The sequence below is a fragment of the Thalassophryne amazonica genome, chromosome 6, assembly GCF_902500255.1.
Source record: "Thalassophryne amazonica chromosome 6, fThaAma1.1, whole genome shotgun sequence".
Lineage (NCBI taxonomy): Eukaryota > Metazoa > Chordata > Actinopteri > Batrachoidiformes > Batrachoididae > Thalassophryne > Thalassophryne amazonica.
The window spans coordinates 18,607,302-18,632,189 of record NC_047108.1 but is presented as its reverse complement, the minus strand read 5'-3'; the positions used below and the strand labels follow the sequence as shown (position 1 = coordinate 18,632,189).

At 42.8% G+C, this 24,888-nt stretch overlaps 1 protein-coding gene across 1 annotated transcript; it reads right to left on the bottom strand.

Moving 5' to 3' along the window:
- Positions 1-2,387: 2,387 nt before the first annotated feature.
- Positions 2,388-24,034, bottom strand: LOC117511920 (voltage-dependent L-type calcium channel subunit alpha-1D-like). Its single transcript, XM_034171858.1, has 4 exons — positions 23,740-24,034; positions 3,758-3,996; positions 3,467-3,567; positions 2,388-2,427 (listed from the first exon to the last, which is right to left on the bottom strand). The coding sequence occupies exons 1-4, from the start codon at positions 23,759-23,761 to the stop codon at positions 2,388-2,390; spliced, it is 402 nt and encodes a 133-aa protein (XP_034027749.1). The 5' UTR covers positions 23,762-24,034.
- Between the last annotated feature and the right edge of the window lie 854 nt (positions 24,035-24,888).

Genomic DNA, 24,888 nt, shown 5'->3' with positions numbered 1-24,888 from the left:
ACTGGAGTGCTGTTGGAGTGATGGTGGAGTGCTGTTGGAATGTTATTGGAGTGTGGCTGGAGTGTTGGTGGAGTGCTGTTGAAGTGTAGTTGAAGTGCTGTTGGAGTGCTGTTGATTGCTGTTGGAGTGTTGTTGGAGTGCTGTTTGAGTGTTGTTGGGGTGTTTTTGGGCTGTTGTTGGAGTGGTGCTGGAGTGCTGTTGGAGTGATGGTGGAGTGCTGTTGGAGTGCTGGTTGAATGTTGTTGGAGTGCTGTTGAAGTGCTGCTGGAGTGTTGCTGGAGTGCTGGGGCGCTGTTGGAGTGTTGGTGGAGTGCTGTTGGATGTTTTTGGAGTGCTGTTGGTGTGCTCTTGGAGAGTTTTTAGAGTGCTGTTGGTGTGTTGGTGGACTGTTGTTGGAGTGCTGTTAGAGTGTTGGGGGAGTGTTGTTGGAGTGCTGTTACAGTGTTGTTGGCGTGCTGCTGGAGTGTTGTTGGAGAGCTGTTGGATTGTTATTGGAGTACTGTTGGAGTGTTGTTGGAGTGCTGCTGGAGAGTTGGGGTGCTACTGGAGTGTTGCTGAAGTGCTGTTGCAGTGCTGTTTGAGAGTTGTTGGACTGCTGTTGGAGTGTTGTTGAAGTGTTGGTGGAGTGCTGGTGGAGTGCTGTTGGAATGTTGCTGGAGTGCGGCTGGAGTGTTGGTGGAATGTTGGTGGAGTGTGGTTGGGGTACCCTTGTAGTGTTGTTAGAGTGCTGTTGGGGTGTTGTTGGAGTGCTGTTGCAGTGCTGTTGGGGTGTTGTTGGAGAGCTGTTGGATTGTTGTTGGAGTGCTGTTGGAGTGTTGTTGGAGTGCTGCTGGAGAGTTGGGGTGCTATTGGAGTGTGTTGAAGTGCTGTTGCAGTGCTGTTTGAGAGTTGTTGGACTGCTGTTGGAGTGTTGTGAAGTGTTGGTGGAGTGCTGGTGGAGTGCTGTTGGAATGTTGCTGGAGTGCGGGGGGTGTTGGTGGAATGTTGGTGGAGTGTGGTTGGGGTACCCTTGTAGTGTTGTTAGAGTGCTGTTGGGGTGTTGTTGGAGTGCTGTTGCAGTGCTGTTGGAGTGTTGTTGGAGAGCTGTTGGATTGTTATTGGAGTACTGTTGGAGTGTTGTTGGAGTGCTGCTGGAGAGTTGGGGTGCTATTGGAGTGTTGTTGAAGTGCTGTTGCAGTGCTGTTTGAGTGTTGTTGGAGTGCTGTTGGAGTGCTGTTGAAGTGTTGTTGGAGTGGCGCTGCAGTGCTGTTGGAGTGTTGGTGGAGTGCTGTTTGAGTGTTGGTGGAATGTTGGTGGAGTGTTGTTGGAGTGCTGTTGGCGTGTTGGTGGAGTGCTCTTGCAGTGCTGTTGAAGTGTTGTTGGAGTGTTGTTGCAGTACTGTTAGAGTGTTGTTGGAGTGTTGTTGGGGTGTTGTTGGTGTGCTGTTGGTGTGCTGTTGGGGTGTTGTTGGTGTGCTGTTGGAGAGCTGTTGGAGTGTTGGGGTGCTATTGGGGTGCTGTTAGAGTGTTGTTGGAGTGCTGGGGTGTTGTTTGAGTGCTGTTGGAGTGTTGTTGGAGTGCTGTTGGAGTGTTGTTGGCGTGTCGGCGCTGGATTCAGACCTGCTGCTACAGAATGACATTTTTAGAATGAATGAATGAATGGTTTTATTCAGCATGCACAGACATACATAACAAAAATCTCTCATTTACAAAACAAGAGAAAAACAAAGAAAGTGAAACAAAAGTCATAAACAATTACACAATTTAGTGTGGCCAAAAGGGTGTGGGCTGAAGCATTTATAGAAGAAAAAGTCAAATATTTTACTTAAATATAACTACTAGCTGAACATTGACATTATCTGTGAGGAGCCGTGAGGAGTAGTGAGGAGCAGTAAAGAGTAGTGACAAGTGGTGAGGAGAGGTAAGGAGCAGTGAGAAGTAGTGAGGAGTGCTGAGGACCAGTGAGGAGTGTGAGGAGAAGTGGGGAGTGGTGAACAAAAGGTATGGAGCAGTAAGAAGTGGTGATGACGGGTGAGAAGCAGTGACAAGGAGCAGTGAGAAGTGTGAGGAGCAGTGAGGAGAGATGGCGAGCAGTGAGGAGCAGTGACGAGTGTGAGGAACAGTGTGGAGCAGGAAGGTCTGAGCTTTAATCCCAAACATGGCTACATGCTGTCTGTTGTGTAACTGCAAACATCTAGAGGTGAGATATGTTTGTGCAGAACATCCTTCACCGAATAAAGTCTGTCCATCCATCCATCCATCCATCCATCCATCCATCCATCCATCCATCCATCCATCCATCCATCCATCCATCCATCCATCCATCCATCCATCCACTCACGCAGGTTGTGGTTGGATAAATTGAATCGTCTTCAGGAAAAGGTTTGGAAACCTCCCAGAGCGACACAGTTAGCAAAGAATGGCTAACAGGATGAAGATATCAAACGGTCTGAGAGCAACATTAAGGAAGGACTACAAGTAAACGATGTTCATGTTTGTTTCATGTTTACGTCAGCTAAACTGAATTAGTGCTAACAGCTGGGGACAGCAAACACAGAGAGGAGAAGCAGATGAGTGCAGGAACATCTACTATGAATACGGAATGGAAGCAACAAAGTCCAAGTGAGGTTTTGAGGGACTTCAAGCTCCAGACACACAAATAGGAGTTGGTCAACCAACTGTGGTGGACATAGGAGGTGGACAAGGAGCAGAAGGGGGCGACTGTGGTCATGTGGCACTTTAAGTGATGCAACATCAGCAAGCAGGAGAAGATTGAGAAGCATCAGGAGCTGAAGGAAAACTCAACAAAATGTGGAAGGTGAAGGCCACAGTGGTCCCAGTGGTCACCAGAGATCTCAGGTCCATGTCCCCCAAACCGGAACAGTGACTCCAAGCAGATTCCGGGTCCAACATCAGAGGTCTCTGTCCAGCTAGGAGCAGCTAAGACACTCAAACAATCAGCAGAACCTAACCTGCTGAACCATCCCACAACCAGAATATCAGAGAGCATTAGGAGTGCACGTGAGGATGAGGAGGTGCAGAGCTGTGAGGAGCAGGATGGGCTAAAGCAGTGGTGTCCAAAGACAGGCTGCAGGTTTGTTTACAGCCACTGACTCCAGCAGGTGATTTTACTAATGAACTTGTCCCATCTGCTCAAAGTGATGTTCCTCAATGAAACCACCTGCTGGAGTAAATGGCTGCAAAAGAAAACCTGCAGCCTCTCGACCCTTTCCAGAATGTCTTTGGACACCACTGGGCTAAAGAACAAACAAGAACATCTAGGGTTGAAGACAGAAAAAACATACAGACACACAAATAAGGAGAAGAAGAAAATAGTTGGGAGGAGCCAAAGCAGGAACACTTGAGGAGGTCTATGAAAGGAGTAGAAGTGAAAGGACGGGTTTAATTTTTGGAACAGCACCTGTATTTTAGGTGCAGTTGTTGATCCGGTGATAAAGCTGGAAGCTGATGGTCACAGTGAAGGATACTTCCACTCAACGATGTGGAGCGCTGCCTGTCTGATTGGATTGTTGAGTTTCAGACAGAATAAGGCTCTGGGGGCACGCTGGACCTGGTTACTGCCCTGAATCTGAGGAGGAAGGACACCATCAGTACCAAGGCACAGATCTGATCTACATGAAGAACATTCCTGATTTGTAGTAGTTTTATGGACTGTTTGAGATCTACAGAATTAGAACCAACCAAAGGTTCTTGCAGTAGAAAAACCACGTGGTTCTGTGGCCCCTGGTGTCAGGTGGACACCTGTCTCTGTGCTGTACCTGTTTCTTGGCATGGATTCCTTTCTTCCTCTGGGTTCCGGTGGAGCTGGTGGAATGCAGTGTGTCCGTCCTCGTCATCCTTCCTCCTTCCATCTCTCCATCCAGTTCTTCATCCCACTCTGCGTCCTTCTCCTCTCCTCCTTCCCGTCTATCACCTTCTCCACCCTCGTCCTCTTCCTCCCCCCCACCTCCTCCTGCCTCCCCATCCACTCCTTTGGTGTAGCCGTTCCGACCAGTACCTGAGCACAGATAGAGGATTCAAGTGAAAAAGTCCATTTTCTCATTTAAACTCTGCAGGATTAGGCACCAAATCACAACGTAAATCACCTCAGCATGCTTCACAGGGTAAGGTCTACCCCAACAAAAGCTACCAACAAAAGTCAAACAAGGTCCATCAAAGAATGATCAACATGCAAAGACAGATATGGCTGAACAAGGCATCCGAGTAAATGTCCAGTCCAGTGGTCATAATGACCACAAATCAACCACATGGCAAAGACAGTGGACTCATGTCCATCATGGTTAGAAGACTGTCAAATCCCTTTAACCTTCACTGGCACTTAAAGCATCAGTGAAGGTTGGGTCAGTTCTTTTGGTTGCACGTGCTCATCCTCTGCACAGTACATCTCGTGATTGATGATGATGAGCCTTTTGGTAGCTTCATCATCCACGCCACCTTGGACAACAGAATGGACGAGAAATTAGTCAGAAAAAAATAACTCGTAGGAACAGGATCTTACAACAGCAAAACACTTTACACAATGGTAACGTGATTGCCAGCAACATAGTCCCTCTGTTTGACAGGCAATCCCAGATGTGGTGAGACTGAATCCAGTTCCACTGGTAGAGACATACATTTAAAATGGATGTGAGAGGTAACCCAGATTAGTCATACGAAAGAGAGAGCAGGTGCGTCTTTAATCTGGATTTGAATGAATTGATGAATCAGACTGTTTTATCTCAGCAGGCAGACAGTTCCACAAGACAGGTGCACGGTAGAGAAAGCTCTTTCAAACAACAGCACCCTGATCTGTAAGAATTAAATCTGATTATTCACATTTTATGGACTGTGATTTAACTCCCACAATTTTTAAACATGCTAAAACTTTCTCAATTGCTCACAATGTTCTTAAACACTACATTAGCCATCGGTTACTCACATCTTTAGTGCCAAAGAGGTACCACAGTTGGGCATCAAAAATCAGCAACTCGGTATTCCTGCCTCTTGAAAGTAAGCGTCTCTCTGGCTGTGTCCATCTGAAATGTGGGCGTGTCCTGGCTTGAATCGTGTGTAATCAAACACACCTTGATGCCGTGATGTCATGATTAACTTCTTTATATGGAGACGAGTTGCCCCCAATCACTGTCGGTTTGACCCCACGTTCCCGGGCTGGTTAATGTTTAGACCTTACATGCCGTGTTTCGCATTGGAGGTGACTTGTGTTGGATTTGGCTTTGTAAATAAACTTAACTGACCTTTGACCTGCTGGTTGAAAAAGCCCAAAATGTAAACGGAGTGGCTATTCGCCCAACCGTTGGTTCAATAAAGTAATTACGCAAGCATATACGCCCATCCGCAACCGACAATGAGTGCGCTTGTAAGTTCACTTCCGGTTGTCAACGCGAGAAGGAACAAAGGCAGATATTTTCTCGCCGGCTGCGGGAGGGTTCGCAGCCCGCGGAGGGGCTGTGATCTAAAGCGGCTTTGTTTGGCTCATCACACCCAGGGAACTGTGTCAAACTAACACCATCTTACAGACAACAAGCAGCATTTTGTTCAAAAACTGTTTGTCGTCGTTCCGTTCAAAATACTTGAGTTTGTCTGCTTTCATCCATTGCGGTGTTTTGCAGTAATTAAAGACGGCGCCGTTAAATGTGTCAAACATACGCCGCAGTAGTAACAAGTGGTGTAAAAACGTAGTTAGATGCACAACACGTGTAAAATACACGATCATGGTTGTGTGAATAAGGTAAGGCATCATATTTATCTGCCCAACGGTTGGGTGAATAGCCTTTGCCAAATGTAAATTAATCTCCAAAATCAAAAACCATCAAATGTCTGGACCTTTGATGAGTTTGTATGTTTTTAATTTTATTCTCATGTCCCCAATAATTAAGTAGATAATTAGAATGGTGAAATTAAGTTTCTGTTTCATTCTGTAAACAGTATCAAAAATAGAAAGGTCCGCACCACCACAGCGCCCCCCATGCAAAAAAGCTTTATTAATAGAGACAAGACGTTTCGGGCAAACTGCCCTTCCTCAGACAACGCACAAGGCCTAAAACACCTGTCTAAGTAGTCGCAGTAATTACCAGTTGCCCTCACTTGAAAACCAATCAGCCCATAATTAAAATGAAAAACATCTTGTGATGATCTTCACAACAAATATAAACCAAAAGAAACACTAATAAGAGCAATGTAATCATGCACCACAGCCAACAAAGACACCATAATCAAAACACAATGGAAAAAAAAAAATATATATATATATATATATATATATACACACACACACACACACACAACCCCTGGCAAAAATTATGGAATCACCGGCCCTCAGAGGATGTTCATTCAGTTGTTTAATTTTGTAGAAAAAAGCAGATCACAGACATGACACAAAACTAAAGTCATTTCAAATGGCAACTTTCTGGCTTTAAGAAACACTATAAGAAATCAGGAAAAAAAACTGTGGCAGTCAGTAACGGTTACTTTTTAGACCAAGCAGAGGGAAAAAAATATGGACTCAGTCAATTCTGAGGAAAAAAATTATGGAATCATGAAAAACAAAAGAACGCTCCAACACATCACTAGTACAACCCCTGGCAAAATTATGGAATCACCGGCCTCAGAGGATGTTCAGTTGTTTAATTTTGTAGAAAAAAAAGCAGATCACAGATATGACACAAAACTAAAGTCATTTCAAATGGCAACTTTCTGGCTTTAAGAGACACTATAAGAAATCAAGAAAAAAAGATTGTGGCAGTCAGTAACGGTTACTTTTTTAGACCAAGCAGAGGAAAAAAATATGGACTCACTCAATTCTGAGGAATAAATTATGGAATCACCCTGTAAATTTTCATCCCCAAAACTAACACCTGCATCAAATCAGATCTGCTCGTTAGTCTGCATCTAAAAAGGAGTGATCACACCTTGGAGAGCTGTTGCACCAAGTGGACTGACATGAATCATGGCTCCAACACGAGAGATGTCAATTGAAACAAAGGGAGACGATTATCAAACTCTTAAAGAGGGTAAATCATCACGCAATGTTGCAAAAGATGTTGGTTGTTCAGTCAGCTGTGTCTAAACTCTGGACCAAATACAAACAACATGGGAAGGTTGTTAAAGGCAAACATACTGGTAGACCAAGGAAGACATCAAAGCGTCAAGACAGAAACTTAAAGCAATATGTCTCAAAAATCGAAAAATGCACAACAAAACAAATGAGGAACGAATGGGAGGAAACTGGAGTCAACGTCTGTCACCGAACTGTAAGAAACCGCCTAAAGGAAATTGGATTTACATACAGAAAAGCTAAACGAAAGCCATCATTAACACCTAAACAGAAAAAACAAGGTTAAGAGTACAATGTAAGAGTAGAATGGGAGGCAGAGCCTTCAGCTTTCAGGCTCCTCTCCTGTGGAACCAGCTCCCAATTCTGATCAGGGAGACAGACACCCTCTCTACTTTTAAGATTAGGCTTAAAACTTTCCTTTTTGCTAAAGCTTATAGTTAGGGCTGGATCAGGTGACCCTGAACCATCCCTTAGTTATGCTGCTATAGACTTAGACTGCTGGGGGGGTTCTTTCTCTTTTTTCTTTCTCTTTTTGCTCGGTATGCACCACTCTGCATTTAATCATTAGTGATTGATCTCTGCTCCGCTCCACAGCATGTCTTTTTCCTGGTTCTCTCCCTCAGCCCCAACCAGTCCCAGCAGAAGACTGCCCCTCCCTGAGCCTGCTTCTGCTGGAGGTTTCTTCCTGTTAAAAGGGAGTTTTTCCTTCCCACTGTAGCCAAGTGCTTGCTCACAGGGGGTCGTTTTGACCGTTGGGGTTTTTCCGTAATTATTGTATGGCTTTGCCTTACAATATAAAGCGCCTTGGGGCAACTGTCTGTTGTGATTTGGTGCTATATAAATAAAATTGATTTGATTTGATTTGATAAATCTGGCCCGGTGTCACCGACCAAATGGTCCACCTAAAAAAAAAATTGGTCCATCCTGCCTTCATCACCTCGTTTCTGCTTCAAACTGCCTCCAGTCATCATCTATCTCAGCAACAGATATCTTGTTGTGTGTTGGGGGGGTGTGGCTGGATATGTTGGTGTTCTTTTCTTTTCTTTGCTCTCCAGGTGGTATGCAAACTGATTTATTGTCTGTGGAGGAGGTGCTGGCAGAAGAGTCCTTCACCCTCATCAACGTTATGTGCAGCACCTGTGGATGGTGCTCACGTGCAACTTTAAAGACTTTCAGCTGAAGCAGATAATGAGATGGCGTTCTGCATTTAAGCTATGTGTGATTCAAGCAGAATTGCCGGGAACTCGACCTTGTGATGTTCGTTTGTGAGACGCTGAGGACCGCGCCTGGGTTTGACACATCGTGCCTGTGAAGGAAGAAGGGTGAGGGACACATGCTGTCAGCACACATCTGAGGTGATTAATTGTTTGACTAATTGTTGATAGTAACTTGGTATTTTGTTACGCAGTAGATTTGAATTGTGATGAGAATTGTGCAGCTTGCTTCTCACTGCCGTGGCGTGCGGAGTGGTAATCCTCCACCTGTTGTGAGAAGCTGCTCATTTACATAAAGCTTAAATACAGACCTGAATGTGTTGCTGATAGTGTGTGCCTTTTGAAGGATATTGATTGTAGCTGCTGACTTACCTCACCTTTTCTATCCTTCGCAGAGAGTCGGTTTGTCGTGTCCACCTGGGGGGTGTTTGGCAGTAAAGTGAGTCCAGAAGCGCCGGGCTTCGATCCTTTTAGGCGCTGGAGAGCGTGCCAGCCTTCACTCCACCAGACTGACGCATTTTTTTGTTCTTACACTTTGTTATGCACCAGAGGGTGGAAAAATAAATTGTTTTGTTATTGGAACTGCTTCTGGTTATTTTAGCGCTGGGTTCCGTCGGATGCAGGTCCGCTCCTCAACCCGCGTCAACACATAACAGTAGTTCCCGGCCATTCCATAATGGACCCAGCGGCAGAGGCGGTTCCATTCGCCGAAAGAGTTCAAGAACACTTGGAGAAAATATGGGAGCAATTACAGCATCTCGCAAACCAAATTGAACAAACAGACGCCCGTGTTACGGAGCTTGCAGCGCAAGCCGTTCCGCTTCCTGCTGCTCCAGCTGCGGCACCATCGATACCGGTGCAGATAACTCCGTCACCCAGAGATTCGGCGTCCGAACCGATTATTTGTCATCCGGAGCCTTATGCGGGAGACGTTGAAGCCTGTGCTTCGTTTTTGACGCAATGTTCTCTGGTGACGTAGCTCCAGGTGTTCTGGGACAGGCGAAATAATACACACACACAAAAAAAAAAAAAAAAAAACAAACTTGTATGGGCTAATGTTTGTTTTTTTGAATAGGGGTTATAATTTGTTTGGGGAGTCAGAGGCGTGTCTGGTGGAGTGAAGGATAGGCGGTTAGAGGCCCGTCTGGACTCACTTGATCGTTGTTTTTTTATGTGTATTTAGGTATTTTCTGTTTGGGTCTGGGGTCGTTTTGTTTTGTTGTTTTTTATTTCCCTACTTCCCTAACCCCAACCTCACTTGCCCCAAGACCGTTCGTCTTGTGGGTTGTGGGGTGGTGCAGGTTGGTCACGCTGAGCGTTCTCAGAAGACCTCTGCACCTAGGGGGGGGTTGTTAGGGGCGTTTTTCTTGGTTTGGTTAGGGCCCGGTTCCACTCCAGCCTCGGTGGGCCTTTGTACCGTTCGTCATTGGTGTTGCCGGGGTGTGGTGCAGCGGGAACATACCTCAGTCAGAGGGGTGGGCCGATCTGTTGCCGTTCGCCATTTCGGTAGTTCCACCCCTCCCGAGAGGCTGGGGTATGGTCGAGTTGGGGCACCGGACGTATTTCCGTTTTTCCGCTGCGCCTAGGGGTTGGGGCTGGGTTAGTTTTTCCTGTTCCCTTCCCCGGCTTGATGTTTTGTGCCGTTCGCCAAAATTGAGCCGCCGAGGGGCTCTGGGAGGGACCTGGGGTCTTTCGGGGTGCCGGGGAAGGTAACAGGGTTTAACAGTTGTTTTATTTGCCCCCGGGGTTGTTTAGGGTAGTCCTCCGGGGGTTGGACTTTGATTTTGTTTTGTTTCCTTCCGGGTTCCACCTCCAGGGTTGATGGGACGGTCCTCTGGGGGGGAATTGGTTTGTGGGGCCGACTAGCCGAGTGTGGCCGGGTCTGGGGTTCCGGGGTTGTGGGGAGGGTGCCTCCTGGAGTTTGATGGTACGGTCCTCTGGGGGGCGCCGTTTGCTCCATGTGTACCTGGGGACCTTTGTGGGATTCCGGTTCTGGCTATTCCTCCTGGAACCGGCGGTAAAGGCCTTCTGGGGGGTGTTGGGCTCTGCAAGTCGTTCTGGGGGGGTTGTTTGTTATTTTTCTTTTATGCATTTATGTTTGTATTGTGTTTGTGGGGCTGTGTTGGGTTTTTGCATTTGGGAGTTTTTCTTTTCTTCCCGGGGTTGGATGGGACGGTCCCCTGGGGAGGTTTTGGGTGGGTTTTATGTTTTTCTTGTATGTTGGATTGTACTGGGGACTGTTTTGGGGTTTTTGTTGATGCCAGAGCGGCCTTCCAGCTGCGGTGCCCTGTCCTGTTGTCTGTGGTGGACCTTGGGAGCGTTACGCTGTCTGCTTCCTGACGAGGACCCCGGAGGGAGGTGCTGTTCTCGGACCTGGTCTGTTCGGTCGCCGGGAGGCTTCCCGTTAAAGGGGGGGTACTGTTGTGTGTTGGGGGGGTGTGGCTGGATATGTTGGTGTTCTTTTCTTTTCTTTGCTCTCCAGGTGGTATGCAAACTGATTTATTGTCTGTGGAGGAGGTGCTGGCAGAAGAGTCCATCACCCTCATCAACGTTATGTGCAGCACCTGTGGATGGTGCTCACGTGCAACCTTAAAGACTTTCAGCTGAAGCAGATAATGAGATGGCGTTCTGCATTTAAGCCATGTGTGATTCAAGCAGAATTGCCGGGAACTCGACCTTGTGATGTTCGTTTGTGAGACGCTGAGGACCGCGCCTGGGTTTGACACATCGTGCCTGTGAAGGAAGAAGGGTGAGGGACACATGCTGTCAGCACACATCTGAGGTGATTAATTGTTTGACTAATTGTTGATAGTAACTTGGTATTTTGTTACGCAGTAGATTTGAATTGTGATGAGAATTGTGCAGCTCGCTTCTCACTGCCGTGGCGTGCGGAGTGGTAATCCTCCACCTGTTGTGAGAAGCTACTCATTTACATAAAGCTTAAATACAGACCTGAATGTGTTGCTGATAGTGTGTGCCTTTTGAAGGATATTGATTGTAGCTGCTGACTTACCTCACCTTTTCTATCCTTCGCAGAGAGTCGGTTTGTCGTGTCCACCTGGGGGGTGTTTGGCGGAAAAGTGAGTCCAGAAGCGCCGGGCTTCGATCCTTTTAGGCGCTGGAGAGCGTGCCAGCCTTCACTCCACCAGACTGACGCATTTTTTTGTTCTTACACTTTGTTATGCACCAGAGAATGGAAAAATAAATTGTTTTGTTATTGGAACCGCTTTCTGGTTATTTTAGCGCTGGGTTCCGTCGGACGCAGGTCCGCTCCTCAACCCGCGTCGACACATAACATATCTGAAGCTTTTGTACAACAATCATTTCCACAGAAATTCAGCATTATTTCATCATAAAAGACGGCGGAAGCGATCAGAGCTACGCGGCTACACGAGCTGCTAGCTGCTGCGTTCATTGCGCGTCCGTCATTTTAAAGCTTCATAGAGTATCACCTAGTTTCTGCTTAAAACGGCCTCATTTCTGCTTAAAACTGACTTTAGAATGATTTAAGAGGTTTTAATTAGTCAGCTGATGGTTAATAATCACATTAATCCATTTGATCACTTTGGGTGAAGAGACTCTGTCTCAGACGTGCTGCTGTGGTCCCAAATGATGCATGCACAGTTTAGGCAGGGAGGACCAATTTTTAGGGGGGGGACCGTTCGGTCTGTGACACCAGTTCTGTGGGTTTGTGGGCATCGGGACACAAAGCTGGACAGTAACATCACATGACCTCATACTGGCTTTGCTTTCTCTGGAAAAAAAAAAAAACCTGGATGTTCTGTAATTTCAGACTCTCCAGTTCATTCAGAATGCTACTGGTACAGTACTGACTAGAAGCAGAAAGTCTGACCATATGACCCCAATTCTGGTGTCCCTTCACTGACTTTCTGCCCGTGCAAGGTCAGATTTTAAGATTTTGTTACTAAAATTCAAAATCCTTCAGGGACTGGTGCCTCCCTGTCTGGCCAACCTAATTAAACCTTACATACCGACCCATTTTCTCCATTCTCAGGATGCAGGACTATTGTGGGTTCCAAAGGTTAAAAAGAAGTCAGCAGGTCAGAGAGCTTTCTCTTATTGTGCACTTGTTCTGTGGAACAATCTACCGGGTGAGATAAAACCATCTGATTCTCTGGAGACACCTAAAGATTCATCCATTCACTCAATCTTATAATGAATACTGACCAGTGATGCCGGTAACACGTAACGCGTTACTCTAATCTGACCACTTTTTTTAGTAACGAGTAATCTAACGCGTTAATCTTTCCAAATCAGTAATCAGATTAAAGTTACTTCTTCATGTCACTGTGCGTTACTATTATTTTTCATTGTGGGTCGATGGCAGCATTAAACTTGGTCCGTGGGCAGGGGGTCGGGGTTCGACTGAACTGCCCACTTTCAGTGAGCTGTGAGCTTTTCATCCGCGGTTTTTTGCAGCTGCTCGACTCGTCGTCACCTCTTAAAGCGCGGTGATCAGCACACCTGCACTGAGCTTTACAAAGACATTTTTATACTTTTTTTCCTCCTTTATTTAGAATTCTGAGCTGAGCTGCTCCGTATCTGCACGTTAAAACAGCTGATCCTCCGCGATGCGTCAACAACTAACACTATTTTCCACTCAAATGCACCTAAACTCTCTTTCTGAGGACCACATGATGTGAAAACACAATAAAACTTTCTTACCTGTAAATCTGGTCACGTTTTCTGCATAAATAAATGTTATCCATTCTTTGTGCTCAAACGCCAAAGTAGGGGCGAATCCAGATGGGATGGGGGCGTGGGGCAAGGATGTGCCCCCCCTCCCCCACAACACCCCTAGATTAAAGGTCCAGTTTTGAAGCCTTTTTTACTACAACTACTAATACTACTTAAAATAATATTAATTTCGACAAGTAAAATATTTAGAGAGAATTTAAATGTTAGAAAAATGCTAGAATGAATTTAATAGTTACATTTATTAACAATGTAGGTTCGAAATTGCAAGTTTTACTGTTACAGTGCTGTCAACAGTTAAATATGAGGTCAAGAAAGAGGTCTTTATTTTACTTTTTATAAAACAAGTATTTAGAGGGTTGTTGTCAGCAGCTGGGAAAAGTAACTAAAAAAGTAACTAGTAATCTAACTTAGTTACTTTTACAATTGAGTAATCAGTAAAGTAACTAAGTTACTTTTTCAAGGAGTAATCAGTAATCAGTAATTGGATTACTTTTTCAAAGTAACTGTGGCAACACTGATACTGACTGACTGTGATTGCATTGAATCATTCTGTCACAGAGGAGAAAGACTCATCAGATCCACATTCTGGGCAATGTTCGTGAACAGAGTCTTTGTGAGTCCAGTGGTAAGAACATTTGTAAGACCTGAAAGATGGAACGTTTGTACAACCCCAATTCCAATGAAGTTTGGACGTTGTATGAACTGTAAATAAAACCAGAATACAATGATTTGCAAATCCTCTTCAACCTATATTCAATTGAGTACACCACAAAGACAAAATATTTAATGTTCAAACTGATAGACTTTATTGTTTTTGTGCAAATATTTGCTCATTTTGAAATGGATACCTGCAACACGTTTCAAAAAAGTTGGGACGGGGCAACCAAAGACTGGAAAAGTTGATGAATGCTCAAAGAACACCTAATTGGAAACAGGTGAGTGTCATGACTGGGTATAAAAAGAGCATCCCCAAAAGGCTCAGCCATTCACAAGCAAAGATGGGGCGAGGATCACTCTACTTTGTGAACAAATGCATGAAAAAATAGTCCAACAGTCCTTTTTGAAATGTGTTGCAGGCATCCATTTCAAAATGAGCAAATATTTGCACAAAAATAATAAAGTTTATCAGTTTGATCATTAAATATCTTGTCTTTGTGGTGTATTCAATTGAATATAGGTTGACGAGTATTTGCAAATCATTGTATTCTGTTTTTATTTACATTTAACACAATGTCCCAACTTCATTGGAATTGGGGTTGTACGTTCAAATGGGACAAACGTACATTAGAACTCGGCACACGCGAGTCCGTTTGGACAGTTCTATTGCTATTGATTGTGGTGGGAGCAGAATACCGCGGACAGACCATGTTTACCCAGCGCGGCCCTCGCTGTGCTTCCAAACCGATCTTAAATGGGTTTTTTGTTTTTGCGTCTTTAAATGGTTTTGCATGTCGCAGTAATGAACACAACAGACACACACAAACATTTTTACATAAACAGCAAAAGAACCACAACTGCCGCCAGCTGAAGTCACATGACACATGGGGAGCTGGTGGAGCGCTGCACCCCCCCGCCCCAGGGCCAGAATGCGGAGTAGAACATGGCTAATTACCACCCAATTACAGCCCAGATGTTCAGATGAGAAATGCTCAGGTGGTGTGTGTCTGTCTGTGTGTGTGTGTGTAGTGCATGCATATGTGTAACGTGTGTGTGTATACACACATATATATATATACATATACATACATACATATACACATATATATACATATACATATATACATATACATACATATATATATATATATATATATATATATATATATATATATATATATATATATATATATATATATGTATGTTAAGGATTTTGTATATATGTTATCACTGTTAAACATTTGTACATTTGTCTTCTTTCTCATGAGAACGGTGTTGTGCTGTTTTGCACTTCACCCTGAGAATGTACGTGTTATTCAACCTTGTTTTAGCTTTGTCTTCTTTCTCATGAGAACGGTGTTGTGCTGTTTTGCACTTCACCCTGAGAATGTACGTGTTATTCAACCTTGTTTTAGCTTTGTCTTCTTTCTCATGAGAACGGTGTTGTGCTGTTTTGCACCTGTCTTAATGCAATCCTGAGAATTCAATTTTGTTTTAGCACTCTGGGGTCAATCTGAGCTGGGAATGAAGGGCTGGATGTACTTATTATTATAATATAACTTTGTTTTCGCAGCCTCTAACGACTGGGAGTAAGAGAACGTTTTGACTGTTGTGATGTGGTGCTTAGTGTGAAGGAGTGTGAAAGACAGGACACTTCAGGCAGATGCAGAACAGCTGATACCTGCAACAGACGAACGAGATGTGCTGACCTGTGTAAAAGAAAGTGTTCTTCCTTACAGCTGCACTTATTGACGTATGCGTTTATGTTATGGGAAGAAACTTGTCTTGCGTCATCACCCCCACCCTTAGGACAAGTTTTTTGTTTATGTGATGAGGGCGTCTCTTAATAAAAGAGCGGAAAAGCAGGCCAGACTTTAGTGTAGCCTTGGTGTACAGCCTGGCCGCACTCCGCGCGTAATATTTGACTTTCTGTCTCACTGGTGTTTCTTGACTCTGTTTGTCTTGTTAAAGGTTTTAAAAATGTTTGGAGGAGAAAATACCCAACAATATATATATATAGTGTGTGTGTGTGTGTGTGTGTGTGTGTACTGTGTGTAGATTAGATTAGATAGTTTTATTGTCACTGCACAAGTAGAATGAAATTCAGGGCAGTCTCTACCTCTGGTGCTTAGAGCACATACTCAGGAAATAATAAAAAGTCAACATTTTTCAGAGACAATAAGAAATAAATTAGTAAACATTTTTCATAGGTAATAAGAGATAAATAAGAAGTAAACATTTTTCAGGGGTAATAAGAGATAATAATACATGTTTTCAGAGATAAATAATAAGAAGTAAACATTTTAAGAGATAATAAGAGATAAATAAGAAGTAAACATTTTTCAGAGATAACAACACATAAGTAAACATTTTTCAGAGGTAATAAGAGATAATAAATACACATTTTTCAGAGATAAATATAATAAACATTTTAAGAGATAATAAGAGCTAAAGAATAAGTAAACATTTTTCAGACATAAGAGATTATTTTAAGATGTAAACATTTTAAGAGATAATAAGAGATAAATAAATAATAAGTAAACATTTTTCAGGGATAAGAGATAAATATAAGAAGTAAACATTTTAAGAGATAAAGAATAAGTAAACATTTTTCAGGGATAAGAGATAAATAATAAGTCAACATTTTAAAGAGATAACAGATGAATAAGAAGTAAACATTTTAAGAGATAATAAGAGATAAAAATAATAAGTAAACAATTTTCACAGGTAATAACAGATAACTAATCATTCTAATCCAATTACATTTGTTTCGCAAATCTGATTGGTTAATTGTGTAAGATTTCAGACCATAAAATATAGCGTTGACGGGGCAAAAATAATGTGATGTATTACGCATCCTGACCGCATTGCTACGCAGATGTCAATAATGGCGCTGTTAGCTGAGAGCGAGAGAAACTGGTGCAGCAATGACGATGCCGAAACGGGTGAATTTCATCTATCACACAAAAGTATTGATGTGGATTCTGATACAGAATTACTCAATGCAGCTGACCAGATGGAAAAATATGTGGGTCTGCTCACAGAATTTCCAGTTTGGCATGAAGATGCTGCTGCTACGGTAAGCTTTGCTGTCTTTCGCTGAAAACACAGATCCAAGTCCAATTACTTACAGAAAAATAAACTGTGCAAACAATGGAATTGGATTAGAATGGCAATAACCCCCTTGTGTCTGATGATTTGCAGACATTAATGCTGGATGTTACAGTCACAAACTAAGTTTTACCGGTGACACATTAGAATACACAACAAAGACAAGATATTTAATGTTCAAACTGATAGATTTTTTTGTTTTTGTGCAAATATTTGCTCATTTTTGTGCAAATATTTGCTCATTTTTGTGCAAATATTTGCTCATTTTGAAATGGATGCCTGCAACACATTTCAAAAAAGCTGGGACAGGGGCAACAAAAGACTGGGAAAGTTGACGAATGCTCAAAGAACACCTGTTTGAAACATTCCACGGGTGAACAGGTTAATTGGAAACAGTTGAGTGTCATGATTGGGTATAAAAGGAGCATCCCCAAAAGGCTCAGTCGTTCTCAAGCAAAGATGGGGTGAGGATCACCACTTCGTGAACATCTGCATGAAAAAAAATAGTCCAACAGTTTAAAAACAATGTTTCTCAATGTTCAATTGCAAGGAATTTAGGGATTCCATCATCTACAGTCCATAATATAATCAGAAGAATCAGAGACTCTAGAGAACTTTCTACACATAAGCGGCAAGGCCGAAAACCCACATTTAATGCCTGTGACCTTCGCTCCCTCAGGCGGCACTGTATTAAAAACCGACATCATTGTGTAAAGGATCTTAATGCATGGGCTCAGGAACACTTCAGAAAACCATTGTCAATTAACACAGTTCGTCACTACATCTACAAGTGCAAGTTAAAACTCCACCATGCAAAGTGAAAGCCAATACATCAACAACATCCAGCCACCGCCTTCTCTGGGCCCGAGCTAATTTCAAATGGACAGACGCAAAGTGGAAAAGTATGCTGTGGTCTGATGAGTCCATGTTTCAGATTGTTTTTGGAAATCATGGACATCGTGTCCTCCGGACAAAAGAGGAAAAAGACCATTCAGATTGTTACCAGCACAAAGTTCAAAAGCCAGCATCTGTGATGGTATGGGGGTGTGTTAGTGCCCATGACATGGGCAACTTACACATCTGTGATGGCACCATCAATGCTGAAAAGTACATCCAGGTTTTGGAGCAACACATGCTGCCATCCAAGCAACGTCTTTTTCAGGGACGTCCCTGCTTATTTCAGCAAGACAATGCCAAGCCACATTCTGCACGTGTTACAACAGCGTGGCTTCGTAGTAAAAGAGTGCAGGTACTAGACTGGCCTGCCTGCAGTCCAGACCTGTTGCCCATTGAAAATGTGTGGCACATTAATGAAGCGCAAAATACGATAATGGAGACCCCGGACTGTTGAACAACTGAAGTCGTACATCAAGCAAGAATGGGAAAGAATTCCACCTACAAAGCTTCAACAATTAGTGTCCTCAGTTCCCAAACGCTTATTGAGTGTTGTTAGAAGGAAAGGTGATGTAACACAGTGGTAAACATACAACTGTCCCAGCTTTTTTGAAAAGTGTTGCAGGCATCCATTTCAAAATGAGAAAATATTTACACAAAAACAATAAACTTAATCAGTTTGAACATGAAATATTTTTGTGGTGTATTCAACTGAATATAGGTTGAAGACGATTTGCAAATCATTGTATTCTGTTTTTATTTACATTTTACACAACGTCCCAACTTCATTGGAATCAGGGTTGTGTATATACGTATATGTATATATGTATACACGTGTGTGTGTATGTATGTATGTGCGTGCGTGTATATCTAGGGCATAATTTTGGGTAGGGACGTTAGGGTCACGTTCCTACCAATATTCAGCCCCCTACTGTGTAATCACGACCAATAAAACCGCTGTCCTCCATTATTATGGCACATAAAGGGTTAAATGTATGCCACTGCTCGAAGCCCCCCTCAGCTAGGCTACTGCACAGTTGTTATTAAAAAACTGCGTGGGCGGACACAATAACAGACAAAACAGGAATCGATTAATTCACGAATAGGGATCGGTATCGAGAACCGGTTCCTTTAGGGTATTCTTAAGAAATGATTCGATCCACCAACATCAATAAGCTTTTTGCTAATGATTCTGTTATCGGTCCTTCAGAGTGGCCGTTGTTTTGGCGGGTGTTTGTCAGGAAAATGATAATTTCTCTACATTGATTACAGACCCTGCAGCGGGTCCGTAATCAACTTTTCTGCAGCATGGCTTTGCTTTGAACCTTGAACCAATCGAAGCAGTGGTTCGTAGATTGAAACAGTGCTTCGATTGCTTCGTTTATTCTTTCTTTCGCTTAATTTTCCCCCGCTAAAACCCTAAAGAGCATACCTCTGTGAGTATTATTTACCTTTTTTATGTTAAACCGACCTGTTATGGTCTTCTGAAACAGTTGATAGATGTATTTTATAACTTAAAAACTGGAGCGATGCTAACGCGTTAGCATGTCTATGGCATTTTCAATGTTAAAAGTTAGCATTAAGCAGTTGCAGCTGTCATCAAGTTCGGGTGCATTTGTTTTCAAATTCTAATATTTTTTTATTTATTTTTGTTTATATTAATAATCTAATGATTATTATATACAGTTTTAGAGAAAGAGACAAAAAGAACCTGAATAGAAACACAAAATATAAAACCAACTAACAATGAACATACACAAATAAATACATACATACATACATAATTATAGAAATAAATAACTGTTTCCTGTGAACACCTAGTGACTCTCACACCTCCATTTCATCCCTGTCTTATTTAAGTTTAATGACAATTTGTTTCGGTCAAACCATATTTTCAATGTGTTAATTTCTTCAGTGATTTCCTCCAGAACTATCTGCCAAACTAGAAAACTGCTGCATCCTAGTAAGAGCAGAATACTACTGGAATGAATTTGAATAAGGAAAGTTGTATTTTTTTTTTTTTCTCACCTAAATGGATGCTGCACTCACTCCAGTTTATCGTTTGGAATAGTCCCAGATTGCATTTCACAGCTTCTAGAATTCATTTTCGTGCAGGTGGTGTTGGGGGGTAATTTTGGGTTTCAGCTTTTTTTTGTTTTTCGTCACTTTCATCCCTGAATATGTCAATCGTGAGTCACTTTTGTGCGGAATAATGTTACTAACTGGGACTCCTGTATTGTTGTGAGAAAGAAACAAGAATCGTCCTCTGTTCTGTTCATACAGCTCCAAACACTGCGCGGCTCTCTGCCGAGTCAAGTTAGAACGATAGAATCCAGTCGGAATTAATAACTTCAAAACGAAACACCGTTTTGTTTATTTTTATTTATGTCCAGAGATCAAGCATACAGTGACCAATTTCATATTTATTTACTTTAAGACTCAATGAAATACATAGAAAACCTGTAAAGCCTACTTTTAGTACAAAATTCACGAGGTATCGATAAGGGAATCGATAAGGAATCGTATCGATAAGCAGAATCAATAATGGCATTGATAGATAAAATCTTATCAATACCCATCCCTCCCTATTCATGAACGTCACAACACTAGCAGATAGGGTCATTGCAATACTTCGTGTTAAATATCCATCCTCAATGAATTCAATTTAAATGTATACCTGGAGCAATGTTGGGTTAGTTGCTTTGCTCAAGGTCACTCCAGTCATGGATGGAGGTGTAAAGAGAGGTAAGGTTGGGATTTGAGCCTGCAACCCTGTGATTGAAAGAACAACTCCCTAACCATTGGGATGGCTCATTAACCTATAACATCTGCATGACATGAACTTATGATTAGTAATGCAAAAAAAAAATCTTTGTCTTGGAGCACTTTTGTGTCCCCACCAAGATCAAAATCAAAGTTACTCCCTTGGTGTATATGTACGTGTGTGTATATGTGTGTTTGTGTGTGTGTGTGTGTGTGTGTGAGAGAGAGAGTATTGCCCTCCAGCTTGCTGCAGCTTTAAGGTCATCATTTGTGTTTCTTTTGTGTTTTTTTCCTTCACCACTCAAACACGAACAATAACACACTTTGGTTAAAGTTCTATCTCCTATCTCTGAGTTCACCCTCGTCCACTCAGAGAGCTCACATCCACAGTCAGAACCACAGACTCACAATTGGCCTGGACAGAACCACACCTCACGACCCGCCTGGCATGTAGACGGGGTGGCAGACATCTGTGTGGGTCAGACTGTAACACACCCACACAGTCTGAGGCAGAGAGGTGGAGGCATGTCCAGTTGGGGGGGGGGGGGGCAAACAGCTTCTTTCCTTTTAAAGCAACAGCGCCAGGAACAGTTTTGTGGGTTGTTTGAAGATGCGTCACCTCCATGTCCACCTCAACTGATGACCTACATCGAGACAATGCACTGAAACGCCGTTGTCTTTAAATGCCGCCGTCCCACGTAAAGCTCAGGCTTTGCACTCAAGGACACTGGCGGGATTCACGTGGACGACACTAAAGGACGACTTAACACTGCTGCCACGGTAACAGATGATGTCAAGTCGTTTTGCTCTAATGCTCATTTCCATGACAACGTTATCACAGGGTCCACAGAGGCCATCTTAATCCCGGCAGCAGAGAGCCGGCGGTTTGATCCTCTGGCAGGAACCACTTTTGTATTACGCATGCCGACTAGAGCTCTGGTTTGTTCACCCTGCCTCTGCGTTACAAGGCTAAAGGTCACGGTATCATCTGTAACCTTCAACAGTGGAAAATACAAACACAAAATAACACTATATTAATATATTCTTAAAGACAAAGAAAAAGAAGTTCCATATGTTGGCAAGGATTCATGTAGATCTGTGTCAGGACAGCAGGAATTAGTAATGTGATGAGAGAAAAATCATCAAATATTATGATTTTAAAAAAGCAACAGTTTTATTATCTCCTCTTGAAGATCTCCACACTGAATTAATTATAAAATGAATTAAACTAAATGGAGTTTAGCATAAATATGTTAAGCATTGTGGTGTCCACATGGAGTCGGGAGAACTCAGTCCTCTACAAGCCCTCAGGCTCAGTGGTGTTGGTGCTCGTCTTTGGATTCTGTACAGTGAAGCGGATGAGAGTCCACGGCTCCCCCTGGATGGGACGTCAGTCCGACTCAGGTTACTTCCCCAGCTGAAGCTGGTGCCGTTTCCAACTGGGTGGACTGGGACAGTGCAGATGAAGTGTCCTGTCCAAGGACACAGATAGGCAGCATGAGTGGGTGTCACCATGGCAGAGAACATTATGGAGGTCTCAGCTCCAGATCGTAGGTCGTACGTTCGCTGGAAACCTGCTCAGAAACATCGTTGGAGATCGTCGGTTATCTGGTTGGGGTTGTTTTTTCCCTTCAATCAACCCTGGAAACATGAGCAGCACAACGAAGGCGAACAAAAGTCTCAAAGGTGAAAATCTAATGGACAGTTTTTGTGGATGAACTTGCTGACATCACCTTTTGTGTGCTAAAGCAGCTAGGCTAACTAGCATTGCTAATAAAACCTACATTCATCTTGTGAAGTAGTTTCATTGACAACACAAAGCCTGAAGTGAACCAAACACACCCGGATATCACAGCAGGTCAAACGCACTGAAACATGATCTGGCGATCGTGATCCTGGCACCTCTACTCCTCCAGGGGGCAGTGTCATTGTACACAGACAAAACTGCCGAAACAGACGTATAACCAATCTGAAGAATGAAGCATTGTATGCTGGCAAAGGGACAGCCAGTCTGGCCAGAGTTTGGGTTCAGGTGTGACGTGTGTCATGTACTCACCACTCCGGGTGTCATGGTTCAGAGCAGATGCAGATTTTAAGCCACAGGTCTGGTCATTTTCCAGATCACTCATTCATTCAGCTGTACCCACATCACCAGAGCCCCATTAGCCACTGTGCTCTGGGTTCCTGTTGGGTCTTCATGGTTACCATAGAGGCCACGAGACACAAAAGATTCCAGGCAGTCCCCCATTTCATCTGTTACCCAAGTGCAGTAGGTGATGGTTTCTAACCCAATGGCAGTGATGGTGGATGTTGACTGCAGCAAGTCCTCAGACCCCGACTGTCTGGGAGTTCCCAGCCATTGGACCAGAGACAAGAGGCTGGTACTGCCAGCACCTCTCCATCTCTAACCCTAACCCCATCTGAAATAAACAGCTATGACTGGTCCGGCCTGCTTTCAGATAGAGGAAGCAGCTGTGAATGGGGGCGGGGCCAGAACCTTTCACAAAGTGAATTTATACACAAAGTGAATCGTGGGTCTGGTTTACTCAGCGATGGCGACTCTGGTCCACCAAAAGAACTGCCCATAGCCTGTTTTCCATTTTATAACAAACGCTGGAAAAGGAAACAGATTTGATTTTAAGCATCTCAACTCTGTCTGCGACCTGGAACCACGCAGGAAATCACTCAAACATAACGCAAAACTAAAGGCGACGGGTTACGACATGGGTTCTCGCTGTTTCTGTCATCCTGCTTCCTTCATCTGTGACATCACATGGGAAAGATCAGTTAGCATGATGCTAACGACAAGATAAACATCATCCACAAGAACACAAACAAATCACAACAACAAAAACAGCAACAAGTCAATCAAATCGACGGTAGAAACGCTTGGCGAGATCACAACCAGGATTTTCAAACTTTTCTGACTTTGATGCCTCCAGTTGAGCTGACAGCATTGCATTCTGATTGGTCAGAGGATTCACTCCCATTAGCCCCTTTTGATTTCACACAGGTAATAATCAAGGAAAACAAAAACATGAAAACTGATTAACTGATTATGTCTGATGCTTTATAATGAACTTTTCTCAATAAACAAACAATAACAAAACTTTGATGAATAAATGTCATGTCGGGACATTTGCTGATTTTTTTTTTAAATAAAAGAATGAATAAACATAAATGTTTTTTTTATCAGAGAACATTGATAAAATAAAGGCTGCCTGACTTTATGTTTACACTTTTGTGCGCAATGATGATTAAAGCGTTTAAAGTGAACTTTCACAGAAAAACATTTGATAATAAAAAGAAGTGAAAAATAAATCCTTACTTTTCCCGTTCTCCACGTACATCTCTGAGCAGTTTCAGCTCCAAAATATAAATGGATTATTTTATTTTGAATGTGCCCATAATTTAATTCCAAACACTCAGAAAATGCTCAACTTTTCCAGCTGGCCGACGACACATAAATCCAATCAATTAATCGATCATCAATTCATCTGAATGACGAAAACAGCGAGAAAGAAGAAATGGAATAAATCCAGAAAAAAATCCAGAAAGAGCGGAGGATGGAATGAATCCCTAATCCGAGAGGAAAGCAGCTCTCCATCATCTCTCTGTGACTGTCTCACCCTCACTCTGTCTCTCAACCAGAGATTTAAAAAAATAAAAGAAGATCCACGTGTTTAACGGCGGGGGCGGGAAAAGCCCTTAAAGGGGCAGCGCATTTCTAAACCATAAAACCCGAAGTTCAGCTCCAAAGCTTGGACAAATAAAAAGAATCAAGCTGCTAAACAGCGAAATATTTCATTCTTTATGATTGTCTTCACATTGAAAAAGTCAAACTAAGGTTGCCACCATTCAGAAATTAAAATAAAGGACTCCTGCCACGGCAACACTGGGCCACGCCCACCAACTTAAAGCTTTAAGTGCTTTATTGACACAAAACTGTTCATGATAAACTGTGCAGTCACTGAAGTGTGCAATAATAAACATAAATATTAAGGAAAACAGACCAATAATGTTCATCTTCAAAGTGAGGACAGTTTTACTTCGAGAGGAAATAAAAAAATAAAAAATACTTGTTTGCCTACAGTTTGCCTCGCATTGCCACTGAGTTTGACTCTTGCCACTGTGGTCTGTACCTTTGCAAATGTTTTTGCTTCTTTGGATGTGATGGAGTTTCGGGTCTAAACATTAGAGGTAGGCAGTACCGGGAATTTTGGAATTGATCCGATACCAAGTAAATACAGGCCCAGTATTGCTGATACCGATACTTTTTCATATTTAAGCTTCATAGATCCAAACGATCCAAAAGACCTAGGATAGAATTTCACCAAACATTGTACGTGACAACAAAATACTTTATCACAATCAACATTTTTGTTTAAAAAAAATTACTCAACACAACTTAAAACAAAATATCCTAACGTAGAGGGCTGACAAACCACAATACAACAACACACCTTAACACACCACA

What these genes read in the sequence shown, in the direction of transcription:
- LOC117511920 (XM_034171858.1), bottom strand. Translation starts at nt 23,761, where the DNA reads ATGTACGTGGAGAACGGGAAAA. An exon ending in GTACGTGGAGAACGGGAAAA is followed by an intron (nt 3,997 to 23,739) that starts GTAAGGATTTAT and finishes ATCTGTGCTCAG; the next exon opens with GTACTGGTCGGAACGGCTAC. An exon ending in GAATCCATGCCAAGAAACAG is followed by an intron (nt 3,568 to 3,757) that starts GTACAGCACAGA and finishes CTTCCTCCTCAG; the next exon opens with ATTCAGGGCAGTAACCAGGT.